Source organism: Felis catus, chromosome C1 (genome assembly GCF_018350175.1).
Source record: "Felis catus isolate Fca126 chromosome C1, F.catus_Fca126_mat1.0, whole genome shotgun sequence".
In the NCBI taxonomy this organism is placed as follows: domain Eukaryota; kingdom Metazoa; phylum Chordata; class Mammalia; order Carnivora; family Felidae; genus Felis; species Felis catus.
Genome location: NC_058375.1, coordinates 118,903,601 through 118,924,283, shown reverse-complemented (window position 1 = coordinate 118,924,283; position 20,683 = coordinate 118,903,601). Strand labels below are relative to the sequence as shown.

The window sequence follows — 20,683 nt, the reverse complement described above, 5'->3', positions numbered from 1 at the left end:
ACCATAAATCATATTACGGTAATTATTTACACTGTACTATTGATTGACTCATTCATTCAACAAAAACTGAGCTCAGGGGCACCTGGGTGGCTCAGTCAGTTGAGCATCTGACTTCAGCTCAGATCATGGTCTCATGATTCATGGGTTCAAGCCTTGTGTTGGGCTCTGTGCTGACAGCTCAGAGCCTGGAGCCTGCTTCGGATTCTGTGTCTCCCCCTGTCTCTCTCTCTGCCCCTCCCCTGCTCGTGCTCTGTCTCTCTGTCTCTCAAAAATAAATAAACATTGGGAAAAACAAAAAACAAAAAACTGAGCTCGTGAGCTCCAAACAGTAGGCTCCTCCAAACAGGAGGCTCTCACAGGAAGGTATCCAGATAGTTTCATTGTAATAGTGGGAAGAAATTTCTGTAGATACCTGGTAATTAAGAAGTCTCTAAAAGTAGAAAATTGAGGAAATGGGGGAAATGCCTTTGTGATCAAGGTCATTAAGACAGTTGGAAGTCGGGGCGCCTGGGTGGCGCAGTCGGTTAAGCGTCCGACTTCAGCCAGGTCACGATCTCGCGGTCTGTGAGTTCGAGCCCCACGTCAGGCTCTGGGCTGATGGCTCGGAGCCTGGAGCCTGTTTCCAATTCTGTGTCTCCCTCTCTCTCTGCCCCTCCCCTGTTCATGCTCTGTCTCTCTCTGTCCCAAAAATAAATAAAAAACGTTGAAAAAAAAATTAAAAAAAAAAAAAAGACAATTGGAAGTCTCTTCCTCTGGCTGAGGAAGGAGACTAAAACTACAGCTGGGTTGCTGGGTTGTTGGAAAACTGATGGGCTGGTCGCTGGTCCAGGGTTGCTTTACAAGCCCCACAGATGAGGAACAGAAAACAGAAAACAGAATGCAGATGGGGAAATGAGAAAAATGACTGGAAGCTGGATAAAGCACAAATGAGGGCTTTGGGGTAAAGTTTTTCTTAAGTTTTAAATCTGTATCTGTAAAAATATATTAACCCCTTTCCTTATAAAAAGCTGAAGAGGAAACATGGAAGAACCATCCCTGGGGTGTATAGTCTGTACTTAACTAGAATGGTTATGGCTTAGATGAAAATTTATAAAGCCAGATTCCAGAAATATTCTAAAGCAACTTTATTTCTTTAAATAAAGACATTGTTCAACTGGAAAGATAAGCTCTAATTCTATAACTCTAACATGCCAGGTTGGAACATGTGTTTAAAATATAAGAAACGGGCTCCTGGTGGCTCAGTTGGTTAAGCATCAGACTCTTGGTTTCGGCTCAGGTCATGATCTCACAGTTCATGAGTTCAAGTCCCATGATGGGTTCTGCACTGGCAGCACGGAGCCTGCCCAGGATTCTCTCTTTCCCTCTCTCTCTCTGCCCCTGCTCCACTCTCTCTCTCAAAATAAATAAACTTAAAAACCATTTTTAACATAAGAAACAATTCTAATAGATTTCCAACTACAAAAGGAAAATTTTCTGATTTTTTTTTTAAATGTCATGATATTGAGTATTTGAATATTATGCATCAGGTCTTTGTACCTAATCGTACGATCATATGGACAAGTCCAACAATGTAAAAATGCAACACTGAATGGAGAATGACATCACTCTATTTCACAACCTTTTCAAAGAGCATATTGTTTCCTTATAACTTTATTATATATATATATATATGTGCATGTGTGTGTATGTATGTATACATATGTATGTATACATGCACATATGTATGTACACACATATGTATGTATACATGTACATATGTATGTATGTATGTATATACACACGCACACGCACATGTATGTATACGTATATATTTTTCTCCCTCTACAACAAGCCCAAACTTCCTATTCTCCACATTTTAGAGACAAGGTTGTAAACCCTCCTGTCCCAGAAAAAGAATGAAGTCGGCGGCCATAGTGGAGGGACATTCTAGCACTCACACAAAGTGCAGATTCCACACCGCAGCCTGGACACATGTGGCACTGAATTTTAAAGCATCTGACAAGGGGTAACGTCAAATTGGTACATATAATCCGTGGTATAAAAAAGTAAAATTACTGGAAAGAACTAGTCCCACCAGCACCTTGATTTTAGCCCAGTGAAACTAATTTTGGACTTCTGGCCTCCAAAACTAGAAGAGAATAAATGTGTGTTATTTTAAGCTACAAGAAAAAACAAATGTTTTTTGAAGGTACTAATTCACAGTTGATAGCCATACCCTGATGCCATTTTCTTTGTAATGTCTGGTATACATTTATTTGAAGGCTGACTGAGTTTATGGTAGGCATCTATGACTAGAGAAGACAATGAAATTAGGTGAATTCAAAAATAAATACTTAATTCAAAAATCAATGGTGTGCCTGGGTGGCCCAGTCGGTGAAGCATCTGACTTCGGCTCAGGTCATGATCTTGTGGTCTGTGAGTTCGAGCCCCTCATCAGGCTCTGGGCTGACAGCTCAGAGCCTGGAGACTGCTTTGGATTCTGTGTCTCCCTCTTTCTCTGTCTCTCTCCAGTTTACCCTCTGTCTGTCTCACTCTCAAAAATAAATAAACATAACAAAATTTTTTAAATTGTTATAAAAACACTCTTATGAATGAGGCATTATGCTAGATATTGGAGATATGAAGAACAGATTATGGTCCCTCATCCTTGACTAGTTTGTATAATAGACTAAGGTTACAGCTTTAATGAGGAGTCGATACAAAGTCATTGACATTCAAGAAAAAAGATCGCTTTAGCTTGTATGAGAAGCAAATCTTTGATTGTGGCTTTATAAATACATTACTCTAAAAAAGTAAGAAAATAGACATATAAACACATGATAAATAAACAGCTTTCTCCAGAGCAGGTAAGATACCATTAAGACTGCAGGCCATGCCCTGTGTGCAACTTGAAGGCATGTTCCCAAGAGCCAGAGTCCTGGACCTTCTCTTACACACAGAAAGAGGTCAGAAAAAGCAAATTATTTTTACCTGCTTTTGGCTCTTTTCTTCTGGTACACAATTAAGAAAATCAAAGATATTGAACTGCCAGATAACAAGTGGTTTCCTCTTTTTTTTTTTTTTTTTTTTTTTGTAACCTAAATTTACTTTACCAAGTTTTATGCTTATGTTTATTTTATTTTAAATATTCGCTTGATATAGAACATGTATTCTTTGGGATGCCCGGGTGGCTCAGGTAAGCATCTGACTCTTGATTTTGGCTCAGGTCGTGATCTCACGGTTCATGAGTTTGAGCCCTGCTTGGGATTCTCTCTCTCTCCCTCTCTCTCTGCCCCTCCCCTGCTCATGCTGGCTCACGCGCTCGCTCTTTACATAAATAAATAAATATTAAAAAAAATAACATGTATGCTTTTTTATAAATTTTTCTTTTAACATTTATTTATTTTTGAGACAGAGACAGAGCATGAACAGGGGAGGGTCAGAGAGAGGGAGACACAGAATCCGAAACAGGCTCCAGGCTCTGAGCTGTCAGCACAGAGCCCGACGCGGGGCTCGAACTCACGGACTGTGAGATCATGACCTGAGCCGAAGTTGGGCGCCTAACCAAATGAACCACCCAGCCGCCCCCATGTATGCTTTTTTAAAAATTAACACTTTTTAACAAAATCTACTACTCACAGGGATATGACTTGGTGAGGTTTTTTTTTTTTTCCTTAATGGAAAAGTAAGGCTGTAGGAAGGGTACTTATGAAATAAAAAAATGCTACTATAATGGAAAATATTTTAGGAGTGCATGTGTTTGTTCCCTTATTCACTGAGACAGCCGACAGCGATTACTTTCTACGTGCCAGATGCCGTACATATGAAACGTACCTTTGATTTATGTGCTTGATGGACAATCTTTAGTTTATCTGAAAGAAAGAAAGAAGTATTTTTACAAAGATTATTCTAAAACTTCATTTTAACAATTTGCAATGGAAAGATACAGCTACAGAACTGAGAAACTTACGTCCTTGCCTTACGACCAGTTCACTTAAAAATGTAGTGCAATGGGGCGCCTGGGTGGCGCAGTCGGTTAAGCGTCCGACTTCAGCTCAGGTCACGATCTCGCGGTCCGTGAGTTCGAGCCCCATGTCGGGCTCTGGGCTGATGGCTCAGAGCCTGGAACCTGTTTCTGATTCTGTATCTCCCTCTCTCTCTGCCCCTTCCCCATTCATGCTCTGTCTCTCTCTGTCCCAAAAATAAACAAATGTTGAAAAAAAAATTTTTTTTTTAAAAAATGTAGTGCAGTAGAAGAAAAAGCACCACTATAGGCCATTAAAGATCACTGTGTTTAAAGATATCTGAAAGCCGTGGCCTTTGGCACACACAACTATATGCCGTAACCTGCAGTCACCTTGGCACACCTTCCCCTTAGAACAGAAGCCAGATGGATCATGTCACTCTGTCTTGTTCCTGGGGGGACTTGCAGAATGCTACAACGAGCAAATAATGTAAAAAAATTATCGGACATTAACATAAGCAGTTCAAAACAATCTACCCGGCTCTCAGAATGCATACAAGTGGCAGGAGGTCAAAGGATCACCCTGGTAATCTGGCCAAGGCTGCTAATGCCCAAAGAGTACCAGTATTTGCCTCCTGGTTTTCAAATGATGCACAGGCTCACACCGTCTAATCTGCTTTATTCAATCCTCCTTCACTCTTTAATCTGTTTACCTTGAAGTCAGGCCACACTGTGCTTTTCCAAGAAGTAATTTCTCCGCATTGGGCAAATTCTGACTCTGTAACAATGACCTCTTAATTATAAATAGGCTCAGCATTCAACAGGCTTAAAGTCACAAAGTTTCCAATTCTTCACTTGGTTTTCTTTCACCATTTAATTAGTGTACTGTGATTACATGTATTATTATATCTGGATAAACTCTTAAGCTTAAACTAAAATTTATTTCTATCAATCATGCCGTTTGATTCCATAAGGAATTCCAATAGTAAAACAAAAGGATCTACTTTAAAAAAACAGGCCCTGATTTAACTCTGTTCTAATAACACAAAAGAATAGGGTAGCTATCCAGTTAAGAACCAGCACTCAGAGTTACCCGTTATTTTAAAGTCAGCTTTCAATTATCAATTGCAATTTTTAATACAAGGTCAGCCTAATCCTAAAACTCTATGTATTGTTAAGAACTAAAACGAAATCTAATCTAAGTGAAAAATGAGTATTAGGAATGTAAATATACCACAATTGCTAAAAATAAGCTTATAAGGTACACAAGAAAATAAACAAATAGGCTTTTGGATTACCTATTATTCCAAGTTCACTATTCTCTTTTTCTCACTATAGACAGATACTGGTTTATTATTAGAGACAAGTTAGAAAAGCCAGTAACAGTTTTTTAAGTAAAAGGATCCTGCTTAGGGTTCAGTTGGTTAAGCATCTGACTTCGGCTTAGGTCATGTTCTCATGGTTTGTGGGTTTGAGCCCCAGGTCAGGCTCTGTGCTTACAGCTCGGAGCCTGGGGCCTGCTTCGGATTCTTTCTCCCTCCCTCTCTCTGCCCCTCCCCCGCTTATGTGCACACATGTCTGTTCTCTCTCTCTCAAAAGTAAATAAATAAACATTAAAATTAAAAAAAAAAAAAGAATCCCACTTAAAGCCTGTTACAATCAATATGCAAAACTGTAGTTTGGTCTTACCAAATATTAATTATGTTCTATATATTGTGCTAATGAGCCTTTAAATTACAAATATCTTTGTTCTAATGGGTTCTACAAACCCATAATAAGAGGGCTATATTTTTTTTAGCAGAAGAAGAAATAACGTGAACAGAAATTTATAGATTTTTCCCTCCAACAGAAACGGGTAAGATGTGATAAGGAACAACAAGCTAGCAAAATATACTATATTAATAATAATGTCCCTTTCTTGTTAAACAATCTTTTTTCACTTGTTCTTACTTCTTTTTTTAAAAAACCTGCATTGGGGCCCCTGGGTGGCTCAGTCGGTTGAGCGTCTGACTTTGGCTCAGGTCATGATCTTACGGCCCATGAATTCGAACCCTGCGTCGCGCTCTGTGCTGACAGCTCAGAGCCTGGAGCCTGCTTCAGATTCTATGTCTCCCTCACTCTCTGCCCCTTCCCCACTCATGCTCTGTCTCTATCTCAAAAATAAACATTAAAAAATTTTTAAAAATTAAAAATTAAAAAATTTTTAAAACCTGCATTATTTTTTTAAATTTTCTTAATGTTTATTTATTTTTGAGAGAGAGACAGAGACAGAGCCCAAGCAGGGGAGGGACAAAGAGAGAGGGAGACACAGAATCTGAAGCAGGCTCTAAGCTCTGAGCTGTCAGCACAGAGCCCGACGTGGGGCTCAAACTCACAAGCCACGAGATCATGACCTGAGCTGAAGTTGAATGCTTAAACGACTGAGCCACCCAGGCACCCCCAAAAATATCTGCATTATTAACAGAAACAACATCTATGGGTATTGCACCCTTAATGGAAATTCCTTGAGGAACATAACCTCATAAAAATAAAAATAAAAAACTTGTTAGGTATTTGACGTGTTCACACGAACATTGTTTAATCTCACACAGCCTCATGAAACAAACAGTATTAGAAGCTCCATGCTGCACAGCCACCAATATTTATTACACACATGCACAGTGTCTAGGTGACAAGGATTTAAAAATAAGACAGCATCCGATGTGCTTTAGAACACACAGTCTGGTCAGGATAAATCAATAATAGATGTAGATGACAATTAAATGGGAGAAGAGCCCATGAGAAATCTCAGACTCTCAAGTCGAGTGAGCCAGCCCTTTGCCCAAGGGCACAAAGACCACAACCAACAGAGTGGAGATCTGACTCTGCACCCTTTCCACTCCCCATCACCCAAAGGATTCTATTCCCACAGAGTATGTAGCAATATCAAAGGACAATGACAGGTGAGAAAGTAATGTTTGGCTGTTCTTAGTGAACACAAAGCAGCAGATTGTTACGAAGCCAAACCCAGACTGAGTTACTAAGTCCCTGGAAGTCTATCAAAACCCTAGTTCTCTAATTTCTAATTTCACAGATAAATGTATTCACTTCTTCTGCCAATTCACCTAAATAGTACACAAATCCTAGAACAAAGCAGTGTTAAAAAGGTGGAAAAATATAAAAGGCACATGATCTACCACCATGATGATTAACAGACATTCTAATGCCAGTATCTAAAAGTTATTTTTCAAAATAACTTACATGGAACACAAGTTTGAGTATGTATGCATATGCATGCACATGCACACGCACACACACACACACACACACACACACACACACACACACACACACAGAGGCATGCACGCACCATGCAAAAAAGGAAACGGCATTTGTAGGTTGATTCAAGTTTAAGGTTATATTGCAAGTGATTATACTCTGAAAGCCATGAAAGCCAGAATTGAGAAGTTTCATATTTACTTAACCATGCTTTTTTATTCCTTTCTCTTATTCAATATTTAGTATGTAAATTCTTTAAGCCCAATAAATCAAAGTACTTTCCATTCAGTGCCTTCAACTTCTGCTTGACTACCCCTTATGACCTCACAATTAGTCTCTGGATATTAAAATGCATACACACGGTGAAGATTGTGATTTCAAAGTATTTTAGGTCATAAGTTGCTCTACCAAATGGGAACAGAATTAAAAGCCACTCCAAAAAAAATGATCTAAGGTAATAAAAAATTTATACTTCAAAAAATGTCTGTACCAATTAACAGAAATATTTATTAGGTGCGTCATAATTTTCAAGTGAAGTCTCAGACTCAAAGTTTGATGAGTGTCATTCTGCTGAAGGTTAATAACCATGCCATCTTTTTACCAAATAATGAAACCCAACTTCCTGCCTCATTACTACATTTTTAAACAACACTGCAACATACAAAACTGCTATGTAATATGGTCAAGTTACTGGCATTTAAATTAATGTTTAATCTCTTCTTTTAATTCCCAGTCTTTAATCACTTTTCTTTTCTGGTTACCTTACAAAGAAATTCATTTAATTTTTTTTTTAATTTTTTTTTAATGTTTATTTATTTTTGAGAGACAGAGAGAACATGAGCAGAGGAGGGGCAGAGAGAGAGGGAGACACAGAATCCAAAGCAGGCTCCAGGCTCTGAGCTGTCAGCACACAGCCCAACATGGGGCTCGAACTCACAAACCGCGAGATCACGACCTGAGCCGAAGCCGGACACTTAACCGACTAAGCCACCCAGGTGCCCCAAGAAATTCATTTTAGACATGGTTTGCCAAATATGCTATTTATTCCTCATAAATAGGCCACTTTCATACACAATTACAGTTTAATGATACACCAGGATTCCTAGATTTCTAAATAAACTTCCATATTGGTTTTTATTTACAGATAGTAAACTAATTTTTAAAAACCAAATTCAGGGGCGCCTGGGTGGCTCAGTCAGTTAAGCGTCCGACTTCGGTTCAGGTCATGATCTCACGGTCCGTGGGTTCGAACCCTGCGTCAGGCTCTGTGCTGACAGCTCAGAGCCTGGAGCCTGCTTCAGATTCTGTGTCTCCCTCTTTCTCTGACCCTCCCCTGTTCATGCTCTGTCTCTCTCTGTCTCAAATATAAATAAATGTTAAAAAAAAATTAAAAAAAATAAATAAAAACCAAATCAAATTGCTAGCAACGTAAAACTAATGTGAAACTACATTAATATACACTTTTAAAGAATACGAAAAATTAGTTACCGTATTTATAATTTCTGAATGGTGGTGGCAGGCTGGTCCTCAAAGGAATATCTATAAAAGAAGTATTATTTTTATTATATTCAAATAGACACTCATAGTATATGCATAGTCTTTTGCTCACTCTGTTCTCCTAGACCTCCAGACTAAGCTACTTTGAAAAGGTCAATAGAACACAAAATGAAGCTAACATGCCACCAAAATCCAAAGGTCACCTAAAATAATGGAACCACTGAGAAGATGTTGAGCCGTTATTAGCTGAACTAAGAATTCAGCAACGTTCTTAAATGCACTGGCATTTTATTCAATACAACAGCATCTATGCACATTTGAAATATATAGCATTCATGTGTGAGGTAGTATTTTCTATACAGTTGATGTTAGTTTAGCATTATGACCCCTTCAGGGTCTTTGGCCAATAGTGGAAACCAATGATCTAGAACAGTCATTACTCTTCCCAAAATTCAGACAACCTACAATATAACTACCTCAGCAAAGAATGCAAAAAAAAAAAAAAAAAAAAAAACAACAACAACCAAATATTCTTTTTAAAAGAGTATTTCAAATACCAGTATTAGTTTTCATTAATAACATCTGATGCTACAATACCTACAGAGGGCAATCTTATATCAAAATTACACATGCATATACCCTTTGATCTAGGAATTCCACTTGGAGAATTGATCACAGAGATACACTTTGCACACTCTGCACACGTGTTCAATATGACACATATACCAGGATACTAACTGTAGCACTGGTTGCAATAGCAAATGCTTAGGAAAATCCAAAGAAATGTCCTCCAGTGGGGGGGCTTTGCAAATAAATTATAATATGCCCAAACAATGAGACATAGTTTTCAACTGTACAAAAAAACAAAAGAGGCCAAGAAAGCACTCTACTAATATAAGATATTCAAGATATGTTAAAGGTAAAGAAAGCATAAGGCTGGCCATTATTTTTCTTTTTTTTTTTTTTTAATTTTTTTTTTTCAACGTTTATTTATTTTTGGGACAGAGAGAGACAGAGCATGAACGGGGGAGGGGCAGAGAGAGAGGGAGACACAGAATCGGAAACAGGTTCCAGGCTCTGAGCCATCAGCTCAGAGCCCGACGCGGGGCTCGAACTCACGGACCGCGAGATTGTGACCTGGCTGAAGTCGGACGCTTAACCGACTGCGCCACCCAGGCGCCCCTGGCCATTATTTTTCAAGTAAGCCACGTTTTGAGTAAAATGGGGGAAAAATAAGAATATATGTTGTAACAATCCTAAAATTTGTATGGAACCACAAAAGACCCCAACTAGCCAAAGTAATGTTGAAAAAAAAAAAACCAAAGCGGGAGGCATCACAATCCCAGACTTTAGCCTCTACTACAAAGCTGTAATCATCAAGACAGCATGGTACTGGCACAAAAACAGACACTCAGATCAATGGAATAGAATAGAGAACCCAGAAGTGGACCACACATGGATGGCCAACTAATCTTTGACAAAGCAGGAAAGAGTATCCAATGGAAAAAAGTCTCTTTAGCAAATGGTGCTGGGAGAACTGGACAGCAACATGCAGAAGAATGAAACTAGACCATTTTCTGACACCATACACAAAAATAAACTCAAAATGGATGAAAGACCTAAATGTGAGACAGGAAACCATCAAAACCCTAGAGGAGAAAACAGGCAACAACCTCTTTGACCTCAGCCACAGCAATTTCTTGCTCAACACGTCTCCAAAGGCAAGGGAATTAAAAGTAAAAATGAACTATTGGGATCTCATCAAAATAAAAACCTTCTGCACAGCAAAGGAAACAATCAACAAAACTAAAAGGCAACCAACGTAATGGGAAAAGGTATTTGCAAATGACATATTGGATAAAGGGTTAGTATCCAAAATCTATAAAGAACTTATCAAACTCAACACTCAAAAAACAAATAATCCAGTGAAGAAATGGGCAAAATAGACACTTTTCCAAAGAAGACATCCAGATGGCCAATAGACACATGAAAAAATGCTCAACATCACTCATCATCAGGAAAATACAAATCAAAACCACAATGAAATACCACCTTACACCTATCAGAATGACTAACACGAACAACTCAGGCAACAACAAATGTTGGCAAGGATGCGGAGAAAGAGGCTCTGTTTTACACTGCTGGTGGGAATGCAAACTAGTATAGCCACTATGAAAAATCGTATGGAAATTCCTCAAAAAGTTAAAAATAGAACTACCCTATGACTCAGCAATTGCACTAGTAGGTATTTATCCAAGGGATACAGGTATGCTGTTTCGAAGGGGCACATGCACCCCAATGTTTACAGCAGCACCATCAACAATAACCAAAGTATGGAAAGAACCCAAAGGTCCATCAATGGATGAATGGATAAAGAAGATATGGTATATATATACAATGGAGTATTACTCAGCAATCGAAAAGAATGAAATCTTGCCATTTGCAACAACATGGATGGAACTAGAGGGTATTATGCTAAGTGAAGTCAGTCACAGAAGGACAAATATATGACTTCACTCATACGAGGACTTTAAGATACAAGACAGATGAACATAAGGGAAGGGAAGAAAAACAATATGAAAACAGAGAAGGGGACAAAACATAAGAGACTCTTAAATATGGAGAACCGAGGGTTGCTGGAAGGGCTGATGGGGTAAATGGTGAAGGGGCATCAAGGAAGACACCTGTTGGGATGAGTACTGGGTATTATACATAGGAGATGAATCACTGGAATCTACTTCTGAAAATATTATTGCACTATGTTATATGCTAACTTGGATGTAAATTAGAAATGAATAAATAAATAAATACATTTTTAATCATGAAGAAAAAAGAATTAGCGTTGGATGCTATTTTCACTGTGGTTTTCTATTTTCTACTGCAATCTTTGTTTGTTTATTCTGCTTACTTTGGTTTTCATTTTTCTTTTTCTAGTCTCTTAACATAGAAGCTGAAATCATTGGTTTGAGATCTCTTCTCTAATTTAGGCACTTCTAGTCCTATAAACATTCCTCTAAGTACTGTTTTACCGGCTTCCCATAAATTTTGCAAAGTTGTGCATTCATTTTTTTTCAGTTCACAATACTGCGTCTTTTGACCTCTGCTTTTGCACATAGGTTATTCAGAAGTATGCTAATATTTGGTTTCCAAATATTTTGGAATTTTCCAGAGATATTTGTGTTATTGATTTCTCATCTAATTCCACCGTAGTCCAAAAAAAAAAAAGCCTACGTTGTACGAGTTTAATCCTTCTACATTCATCATGACTTGTTTTATGGCTTGCAATATGGTCTCTTGGTATACGTTCTGTGTACATGAGACAGGAATGTGTATTCTGTTGTCCGGTGGAGTGTTCTACAAACGTCAACGTAGCCAATTTAGTCCAATAAGTGTTGTTCAAGTTTTCTGTATCCTTACAGATTCTCTCTGTGTTCCATCAATTATTGAGGGAGCAGTGCTGAAATTTCTCACAATAATTGCAGAATCACCTATTTTTCTTTGCAGTTCTGTAGCTTTGACCTCATACATTTTTGAAGTTCTGTCGTGTCAGGTGCATAAACATTTAGAATCCTTATGTCATCTTAATCGGTGTCTTACCATTATCAAACGAGAGTCTTTATCCCCAGCAATATTCTTAACTCTGAATTCTACTTTATCTGATATCAGTTTTCTTTTGATTAGTATCAGCATGGTATAACTTCTTTGTCCTTTTACCTTTAACTGATTTTTATCTTTATATTTAAAGAGCATGCCCTGGGACACCTGGGTGGCTCAGTCAGTTGAACGTCCGACTTCAGCTCAGGTCATGATCTCACGGCTTGTGGGTTGGAGCCCCGCGTCAGGCTGTGTGTTGACAGCTCAGCGCCTGGAGCCTGCTTCGGATTCTGTGTCTCCCTCTCTCTCTCTTTCTCTGCCCCTCTCCCACTCACTCTCTGTCTCTAAAAAATAAATAAAAACAGTAAAAAAAAAAAAAAACAAATAAAGTGCATGCCTTATTGGTAACACATAATTTAGGACTGCTTGTTATGTCTGTCTTTTAATTAGGGAGTTCAGACCATTTACATTTAATGTGATTACTGATATGATTGGATTGAAATCTACCACTTTGCTATTTGGGTTTGGTTTTGTCCATCTGTTATTTCCTCTTCTACATTCTTTTGACAAATGGCTCTCTGACAATTTTTTATGATTCCACTTTAACCCTTCTGTTTGCCTATTATCTATAACTCAGGTAATGTGTGTGTGTGCCCGAACATGTGGTTGCTCTAAGATTTGCAGTAAACAGATTTAACTTATCAGTCTACCTCCAAGCGACACTGTAACACTTTATAGAGAGTGAAAGAATCTTACGCTTCCAGGGGCACCTGGGTGGTTCAGCCTGTTGAGCAACTGACTTCTGCCCAGGTTATGAAGTCACGGTTCATGAGTTCAAGCCCTGCATCTGGCTCTGTGCTGACAGCGCAGAACCTACTTTGGATTCTGTTTCTCTCTCTCTCTCTGCCCCTCCCCGGCTTGTGTGCACTCTCTCTCTCTCAAAAATAAACAAACATTAAAAAAAAAAAAGAGGACCACCCAGGTGGCTCAGTTGGTTAAGCATCCAACTTCCGCTCAGGTCATGATCTCAAGATTCGTGGGTTCGAGCCCTGCATTGGGCTCTGTGCTGACAGCTCAGAGCCTGGAGCCTGCTTCACATTCTATGTCTCACCTCTCTCTTTGTCCCTCCCGCACTCGCACTCTGTCTCTGTCTCTCTCTCTCTCAAAAATAAACACTGCAGAAATGTTTTAATAAAAAAATTTAAAAAGGATCTTATGTTTCTATTTCTCCCCTCCTAGGCCATGTACTAGTTCTGTCATATATTTTCCATAAACGCCACAACGTGGTTAGTGTTTTTCTTTACGTGATGAAACATATTTTAAGAAAATTTTTTAAATAAGGGGAAAAAAAGCCTCTCATATTGACCCATGTTTACCATCTCCAATAGTCTTCATTTCTTTGTGTGCCTCCAAATTTCCATCTGGTATCATCTTCCTTCTGTTGGAAGAAGGCCCTTTAACATTTCCCGTAGTTGATGTTTCCTGGTGATGGTCTCTTTCAGCTTCTGTACGTCTAAAAAGTCTTTCTTATGCCTCCATTTCTGAAAGATGGGAATAGAATCCTAGATTGACTTTTTGTCTTTCAATACTTTAAAGATGTCGCTCCGCATCTTCTGACATGCACTCATTCTGATGAGAAGTCTGTGTCTTTCCTCTTTGTTCCTCCTTATATAATGTGTTCTTTTTTTTGGCGGGGGGGGGGGCTGTTTTTAAACTTTCTCTTTATCACCAGCTATAAGCGACTTCATTATATATGCTTTGGTATAGCTTTCTTCATCCATCTTTTGCTTGGGATTTGTTGAACTGCTTGAATATGTGGGTTTATAGTTTTCATCACATTCGTAAAATTTTCGACCATCATTTCTTCCAATACATCTTCTGTCCCCGTCCCAGCTCCCCTCCTCATGGTCTCCAATTACACGTATATCTGGCTAATGGCAGCTGCCACACCCCTCCCTACCGCTCTATTTATTTTTCTTTCGGGTTTTTTTCTATGCTCTATTTTAGACTGTTTTTGTTGCTTTGTTTTCAGTTTAAGGATCTTTTCTTCCACATCTGATCTACATGTTAATCCTATTCGGTGAATATCCATCTCAGACGTTGTAGTTTTCATCTCTAGTTCAATTTGGGATTTTTTTCTTTTCATACCTTCCATCGCTAACATGTTCAACTGTCCGTCTACCTTCCTGAACATTTGCAGTATAGTTATAATAATTTTCAATTGTCCTTGTCTACTAATTCTGTCATCTGCAGCATTTCTGGGCTGGTTTTACTGGATTGATTTCTCTCCTAATTATGGGTCATATTTTCTCACTTCTTTGCATGCCTGGTAAGTTCTGATTTGATTCAGGTCATTGTGAATTTTATCTTGTTGAGTGCTGGATATTTGTGTGTTTCTATAAACATCCTGAGCTTTGTTAAACTACTTGGAAACTTAGATCCTTCCAAGTCTTGCTTTCGAGCTTTGTCAGGTGAGAGCAGAGCGGAATTTACCCTAGGGCTCATTTTGCCTTACAATTTCAGCAATACCCCTTTAGGTACTCTGCCTGATAACCTGTGAATTACAAGCTCTTCCATTCTGGCTGGTGTGGAGAAAAAAAAAAAAACTATTCTCAGGCCTGTCTGAGCTCTGAGCATGCTGCCTTCTGCTTCCTTCAGATTGTTCTTCACCTTGACTTCCGGTAGTTTCCTTATACCCTTGTGCTGACTGTATTCAACTGAAGACACACGCTCTGCAAATCTTCAGAGCATTCCCTTTGCACAGCCCTCTCCGTTCCAGGTCTCTGTCCTATGAAGTCTCCAGGCTCCCCTCCAGTGTGCCAGCTGTTGAGCTGAACTCATGGAACTCACCAAGTTCTACCTGCTCTGTAGCCTACAGACTCCCTCCAGGTGGTAAGGTGGCACAATCACAGGGGTCACCTTGTTTGCTTCCCCTATCTCAGGGACCACTGTCTTATGCTGCCTGATGTCCGGTATCTGAAAACCACTGTTGCATAAATTTTGCACAGTTTGGTTTTTGTTTTTGTTTTTTTTTTTTTAGTTGTTCCAGGCAAGAGTAAGTCAGTTCCTGTTGCTCACCTTAGCTGAAAGGAAAAGTCTGGGGCCTATCTATTACATTTTGAAAAGGATGTCCAACTTTACACAGAGTTTTTCTTTTATTTTATCTTTCCTCACCTTTGAACTTAACTTTGAGACCTAATGAACTTTTACAGGAGAATCTGGGATTACAGAATGAATTCTGCAAAAATTAATTTAATATTTCATTATTGGAAAGTTGATGAGAAGGTAACCGCTAACTTTCCTCATTCACTTAGGTCTCCATGAAAGGCATCCATAGAAAAATGAATAAGCAAAATAAAGCAACTTAATAAATATACTGCTGGCAGTCAGGATGCCCCCCAAAGAAGTCTGATGTGTTGAAACATACATTTCAATATAAAAATCAATAAAGTCTCAAAAATTATTAAAATATCAACAGGCAATAAAATAATTCTTTTCCTCATAGTAAAGGCTATAAAAATAGAAGGAGTACAGTTTGTAACTTATTTTTAGACTTTCGGGAAAGCACAAACACCTAAGGGAAAGAAGTGACCAGTTCAAGGACTAATCAGTATAAGCAAGAACACCAAACACCCACCATTAATCAGAATAATGTCCAATATTATAACTTAACAAGGGGTCCTGTCTATATAATAGTAAGATTCCAAGGTTCAGTTCTATCGAGATGCTATTCACTTTAATTATGAAATACTCTAAACATAAAAAGTGTGGAAAATGGAAAATTCCTTTAACTCACCAACCAAATTTAACATACTGTCATGACTGCTTCAGATCCTTTTCTATTTTTTATGAAATAAAACAATATAGATACAGCTGAAACCTGTCTTTCCCTAGTCCCCTTATCGCTCCTTTCCTAGAAGTAAGCACTAACTGCCCCTAACTTATCATATCCCCTATGTTGTTATACTCTCATTCTATAAGTCACAGCCACAGAAAACAGAGTGTTATTTTGTGTTCTAAGTTTACAGAGTTCAGAATTTAAACTAAAGAATCTAGGGGCACCTGGGTGGCTCAGTCAGTTAAGATCCGACTTCAGCTCAGGTCATGATCTCACAGTTCGTGGATTCGAGCTCCATGTGGGGCTCTGTGCTGACAGCTCAGAGCCTGAAGCCTGCTTCAGATTCTGTGTCTCCCTCTCTCTCTGCCCCTCCCCTGCACGTGCTCTGTCTCTCTCTCAAAAAATGAATAAACATTTAAAAAAGTTAAACTAAAGGATCTACAGTATATTTTTTAGTACAAACTAGAAAGCATCACCTCAACATAGTGTTGAAGGACGGGTCTCTTTGTGACAAGGTGATAATGTGCTGTGACTATGCTACTACAAAATTACCCTGTTCCTTTCCAAAAAAAAAAAAAAGGGGGGGGGACCAGGGGACTGCTTCTTTACAGCAGCATGTGAAATAATAAATGTAGAAAGAATCACACAGTGAGAAACATCCTGATTTCTAGCAATATCAGCGATTCAGATAAGGATCACTGGTAAATACTAAATCTGCTGGAAACAAGATATGTATATGGTCTCAATGTTTATCACTCCATATGCTACTTATTAATTAGAAAGATACTTTTACAACAGAGAAATCCAGCAGCCAGTGCCTTAGCCAAATGACTGAAATCTGTATGACCAGTAACAGGACAAAGCAACATCAAGCGCTTTCGGATCTGATGCAAACAAGAATGAGTCACCTCCATCGGAGCTCAGCAAACTATTTATGTAAAGGCCAGCTTGTCAACATTTTAGCTTTTGTGAGCCACACGGTGTCTGTCCCAGCCATGGCTGTGTTCCAATAAACTTCGTTTACAGAATCAGGTGGCAGCAGGTGGCAGGTCAGACTTAGCTTGTCGTAGCTTGTCCACCTGCAACCTAGGCGGTAATCCTGCCAAAAATGTTTAACCTGAATCTGATCATGAGAAAACAATCAAATAAATCCAGATAAAAAAAATCAATATAGTGACAGATAAAAGGTGGGGGTGGGGGGCTGCTCCAGATCAAAAGAAATTAAGAAGACATGGTGTGCCAAGACACAATGGAACCTGAGATACATGCTTCTAAATGAAAGAAACCAGTCCGCCAAGACTATATATTGTGTAAGTCTAAGCACATGATATCCTGGAAAAAGCAAAACTAGAGGCATTAAAGGGCTCAGTGGTTGCCTGCGGCTTGTGGGGGAGGATGAGCAGGCAAACCGTGGGGGATTTTTATGGTGGTGAAACTATTCTGTACAACAGTGTCATGGTGGCTACACAACATTAGTCATCTGTTGAAGCCCACAGAACTTTAGAGCACAAGGAGTGAGCTTGAATGTGTGCAGAGTGAAAAACCACCATTTAGGAGGGCGGAAGATCCCAGGAAAGATTGCAGATAGTGACCAAAGAATCCAGCTGCATTGCAAATGTACGAAGCAACCTTCCTGAAGGCAGTGAAAGAAAGGCTGCTGATCTAATTAACCGTGGCAATGAAGAGATTCTTGTAAGACTAAGGCAAAAGGAGCTGCACAAAAGCACTGCGCTCTAGTTAATATCAAGTTGCTTCCCAGAGGGTATAGATGAAAAACTCTGATAATGCTAGACATGTAAACTGGAATTAAAGGATTAAGTAAGTGGATGGCATAGGATGGGAGCCAGAGTTCTCATTCTTGGAGTGGAAACACAAATCCGCCAGGGGAGGAAGCTAGAAGGAGACATGTTGGGATGGACTGGAAAACATCAGGAAGGACTCATGTTTACCACACAGATACAGATGGTAACATGAAAACACTTGGGGATGTGTGTATGCGCACAGGCTGCCCTTTCAGCGGAGAGAGCTTTATTTTTGTTTGTTTTTAATATTTATATATTTTGGGGAGAGACAGACCGTGAGTGAGGGAGAAGCAGAGAGACAGGGAGACACAGAATCCGAGGCAGGCTCCAGGCTCTGAGCTGTCAGCACAGAGCCCGACGTGGGGCTTGAATTCACAAACCGTGAGATCATGATCTGAGCCGAAAGTCGGACGTTCAACCCACTGAGCCAACCAGGTGCCCCTCAGCTGAGAGAGCTTTAAAGAACAATACCCCGGGAGTAATGACCACACCCAGATCTGTGTTCAGGGACCAGGGATCCTTTGAGAAATGGCTGATTCTGGGACAGGGACAGGAAATCTACACAATGAGCCTGAAGCATCTTATAGTACCAGAAAGTAAGAAAGTACTCAAAACACACATACATACCGAGATGGTATACGAGGGATGAAGGAGTTCTGAACTGCAAGTCTGGACAAACCCTCCACAGCTTTTTTCTGTTTTGTGGGTGAAATGATTTTACATTTAGAAGGTCTCACGTGTTACAAAATATTTAAATGCTTCCAAATCAAAGATTGATTAAAAGGTCTTATATTAGCTAGATAGCTGGTTTGGACACTATTCTGAATCTAGAAAGTCATCTATATAAGGTAGTATATACAGTATCTCTGTGATCAGAATATCTGAATAACATCCATCCCCCATATGTTAATAACAGGTTTATTTTATTTATAAACTCATACATAAATATAATCTTCTGTATTTATATACTTATTTATAAATAAATGAGCTTATATTTACTGCATTTATATAACTTTAGGTTTTAATAGCATGATGTTGTGGAACAGTGATTGTCAATGGAGAATGAATCCAATTTAACCAAAGCTCCTTGGCTGAGGGAGAAATACAGAGACAAGGCAGGAGACTAGATGAAGGACGGCAAAAAAGTGAAGAACAGTTAGAAAGGCAAGAAGTCATCTAAAATAACCCCAAAAATTCATGGCACGCAAGCGTGGCTCAGTCGGTTAAGCATCCGACTTCAGCTCAGGTCATGATCTCATGGCTAGTGAGTTCAAGCCCCGCATCAGGCTCTGTGCTGATGGCTCAGAGCCTGAAGCCTGCTTCGGATTCTGTGTCTCCCTCTCTCTTTGCCCCTCCCCGACTCTCACTCTCTCTCTCTAAAAAATGAATAAACATTTAAAAAAATGTTTTAAATAACCCCAAGAGATCATTCATCACAATGACCACTTTTGGCTGTGTGCAAAATTCATTGTGCCACGGTGGCAAACCTCTCTGCTCGCTGTCCATGTTCAAAACGCTAGCGCAAGGTGAACTCCATGTAAAGACTCACTGACAGTGGGTCCATTTAGCTCAGAGATCCCACCTCAGCAAGTGAGGCAGGAGAACAGAAAGGAGGCAACTTAGCGCGGTGTTTAAGAGCACACGTTGTACAGTTAAACTGCCTGTGTCGAACTGCAGCTTTGGCTTTTATGAGCCACGTCACCGCAGGCAAGTGTGTTAACCTCTCTGTCCCTCAGCTGGTTCACCTGTAAGATGAGGACATAACCGATCCCACTTTAGAAGGATTCTGTGAGGATGAAATGAGATCACCTAGTTTAAGCTCCGAGCACAGGACCACATACAAAGCTGGTTATCATTATTACTTGAAAAATTCCCCAGAAATAAACTCTTTGGTCTTCGTCACATACAAAACTGTAAAAGGTAGACAGGTGGCCCACCGACCTTTCAGAGAGGTTCCACAGTGCTTCCAATCGGATAGGCTTGGGCACAGAGCCCACACCCCAAAAGTTCACCTTTTAGAGTCCCACCTGCACGTGTCCTACCCCAACAAACGAAAACAAGCAGCGGCCATGTTGTTACTAACACGGGTAAAAGATGTGGGAAGGCGAGGCCGAGCACCGAGCTGTGATCGGTACTGCTGCTCTAACGGAGAAGGCGTCCTAGGGTACCTAGAAGGAGAAGAGTACAGTGACCCCGGGGGGACTATGTCTCTTTCTGCCACTGCAGCAGCCTGAAGATCACACCTCATTGTCAAGGACTTCAGGAAGAACCTATCCTGCACCGTACCAAGAACATCAGAGCGCTTACAAGGTCAACACTAAGAAACGCTGTCAGCCATAACACACAGACAGGTTTTATTTTTATTTATTTATTTTTTTTTTTTAATTTTTTTTTTCAACGTTTATTTATTTTTGGGACAGAGAGAGACAGAGCATGAACGGGGGAGAGGCAGAGAGAGAGGGAGACACAGAATCGGAAACAGGCTCCAGGCTCCGAGCCATCAGCCCAGAGCCTGACGCGGGGCTCGAACTCACGGACCGCGAGATCGTGACCTGGCTGAAGTCGGACGCTTGACCGACTGCGCCACCCAGGCGCCCCGAGACAGGTTTTAAAGTAAGCAATGTAGGGGTTTGTTTTTACTTCAAAACCCAAATATGCTTTTTGGTGTTATCTTTTCCAAAAGCAGGACACTCTGCAATTGGCAATATGTTAGTGCCAACTCTCAACTCCCCCCTAAGAATTAAAAACACA

General features: G+C 39.7%; 1 protein-coding gene across 15 annotated transcripts in view; it reads right to left on the bottom strand.

The window, feature by feature from the left end:
* CC1H2orf76 (chromosome C1 C2orf76 homolog) overlaps window positions 1-20,683 on the bottom strand; it is a 92,605-nt gene that overhangs the window by 13,122 nt on the left and 58,800 nt on the right. For 13 of the 15 annotated variants that reach the window (XM_023259253.2, XM_045033675.1, XM_023259250.2 and 10 more), the window contains 2 exons: window positions 8,690-8,740; window positions 3,814-3,851 (listed from right to left, as the gene is read on the bottom strand). In XM_023259253.2, coding sequence (XP_023115021.1) covers window positions 3,814-3,851; window positions 8,690-8,740 — 89 coding nt within the window. The remainder of the gene's footprint in view (window positions 1-3,813; window positions 3,852-8,689; window positions 8,741-20,683) is intronic. The other 2 variants (XM_045033679.1, XM_045033676.1) reach the window with 1 other exon arrangement.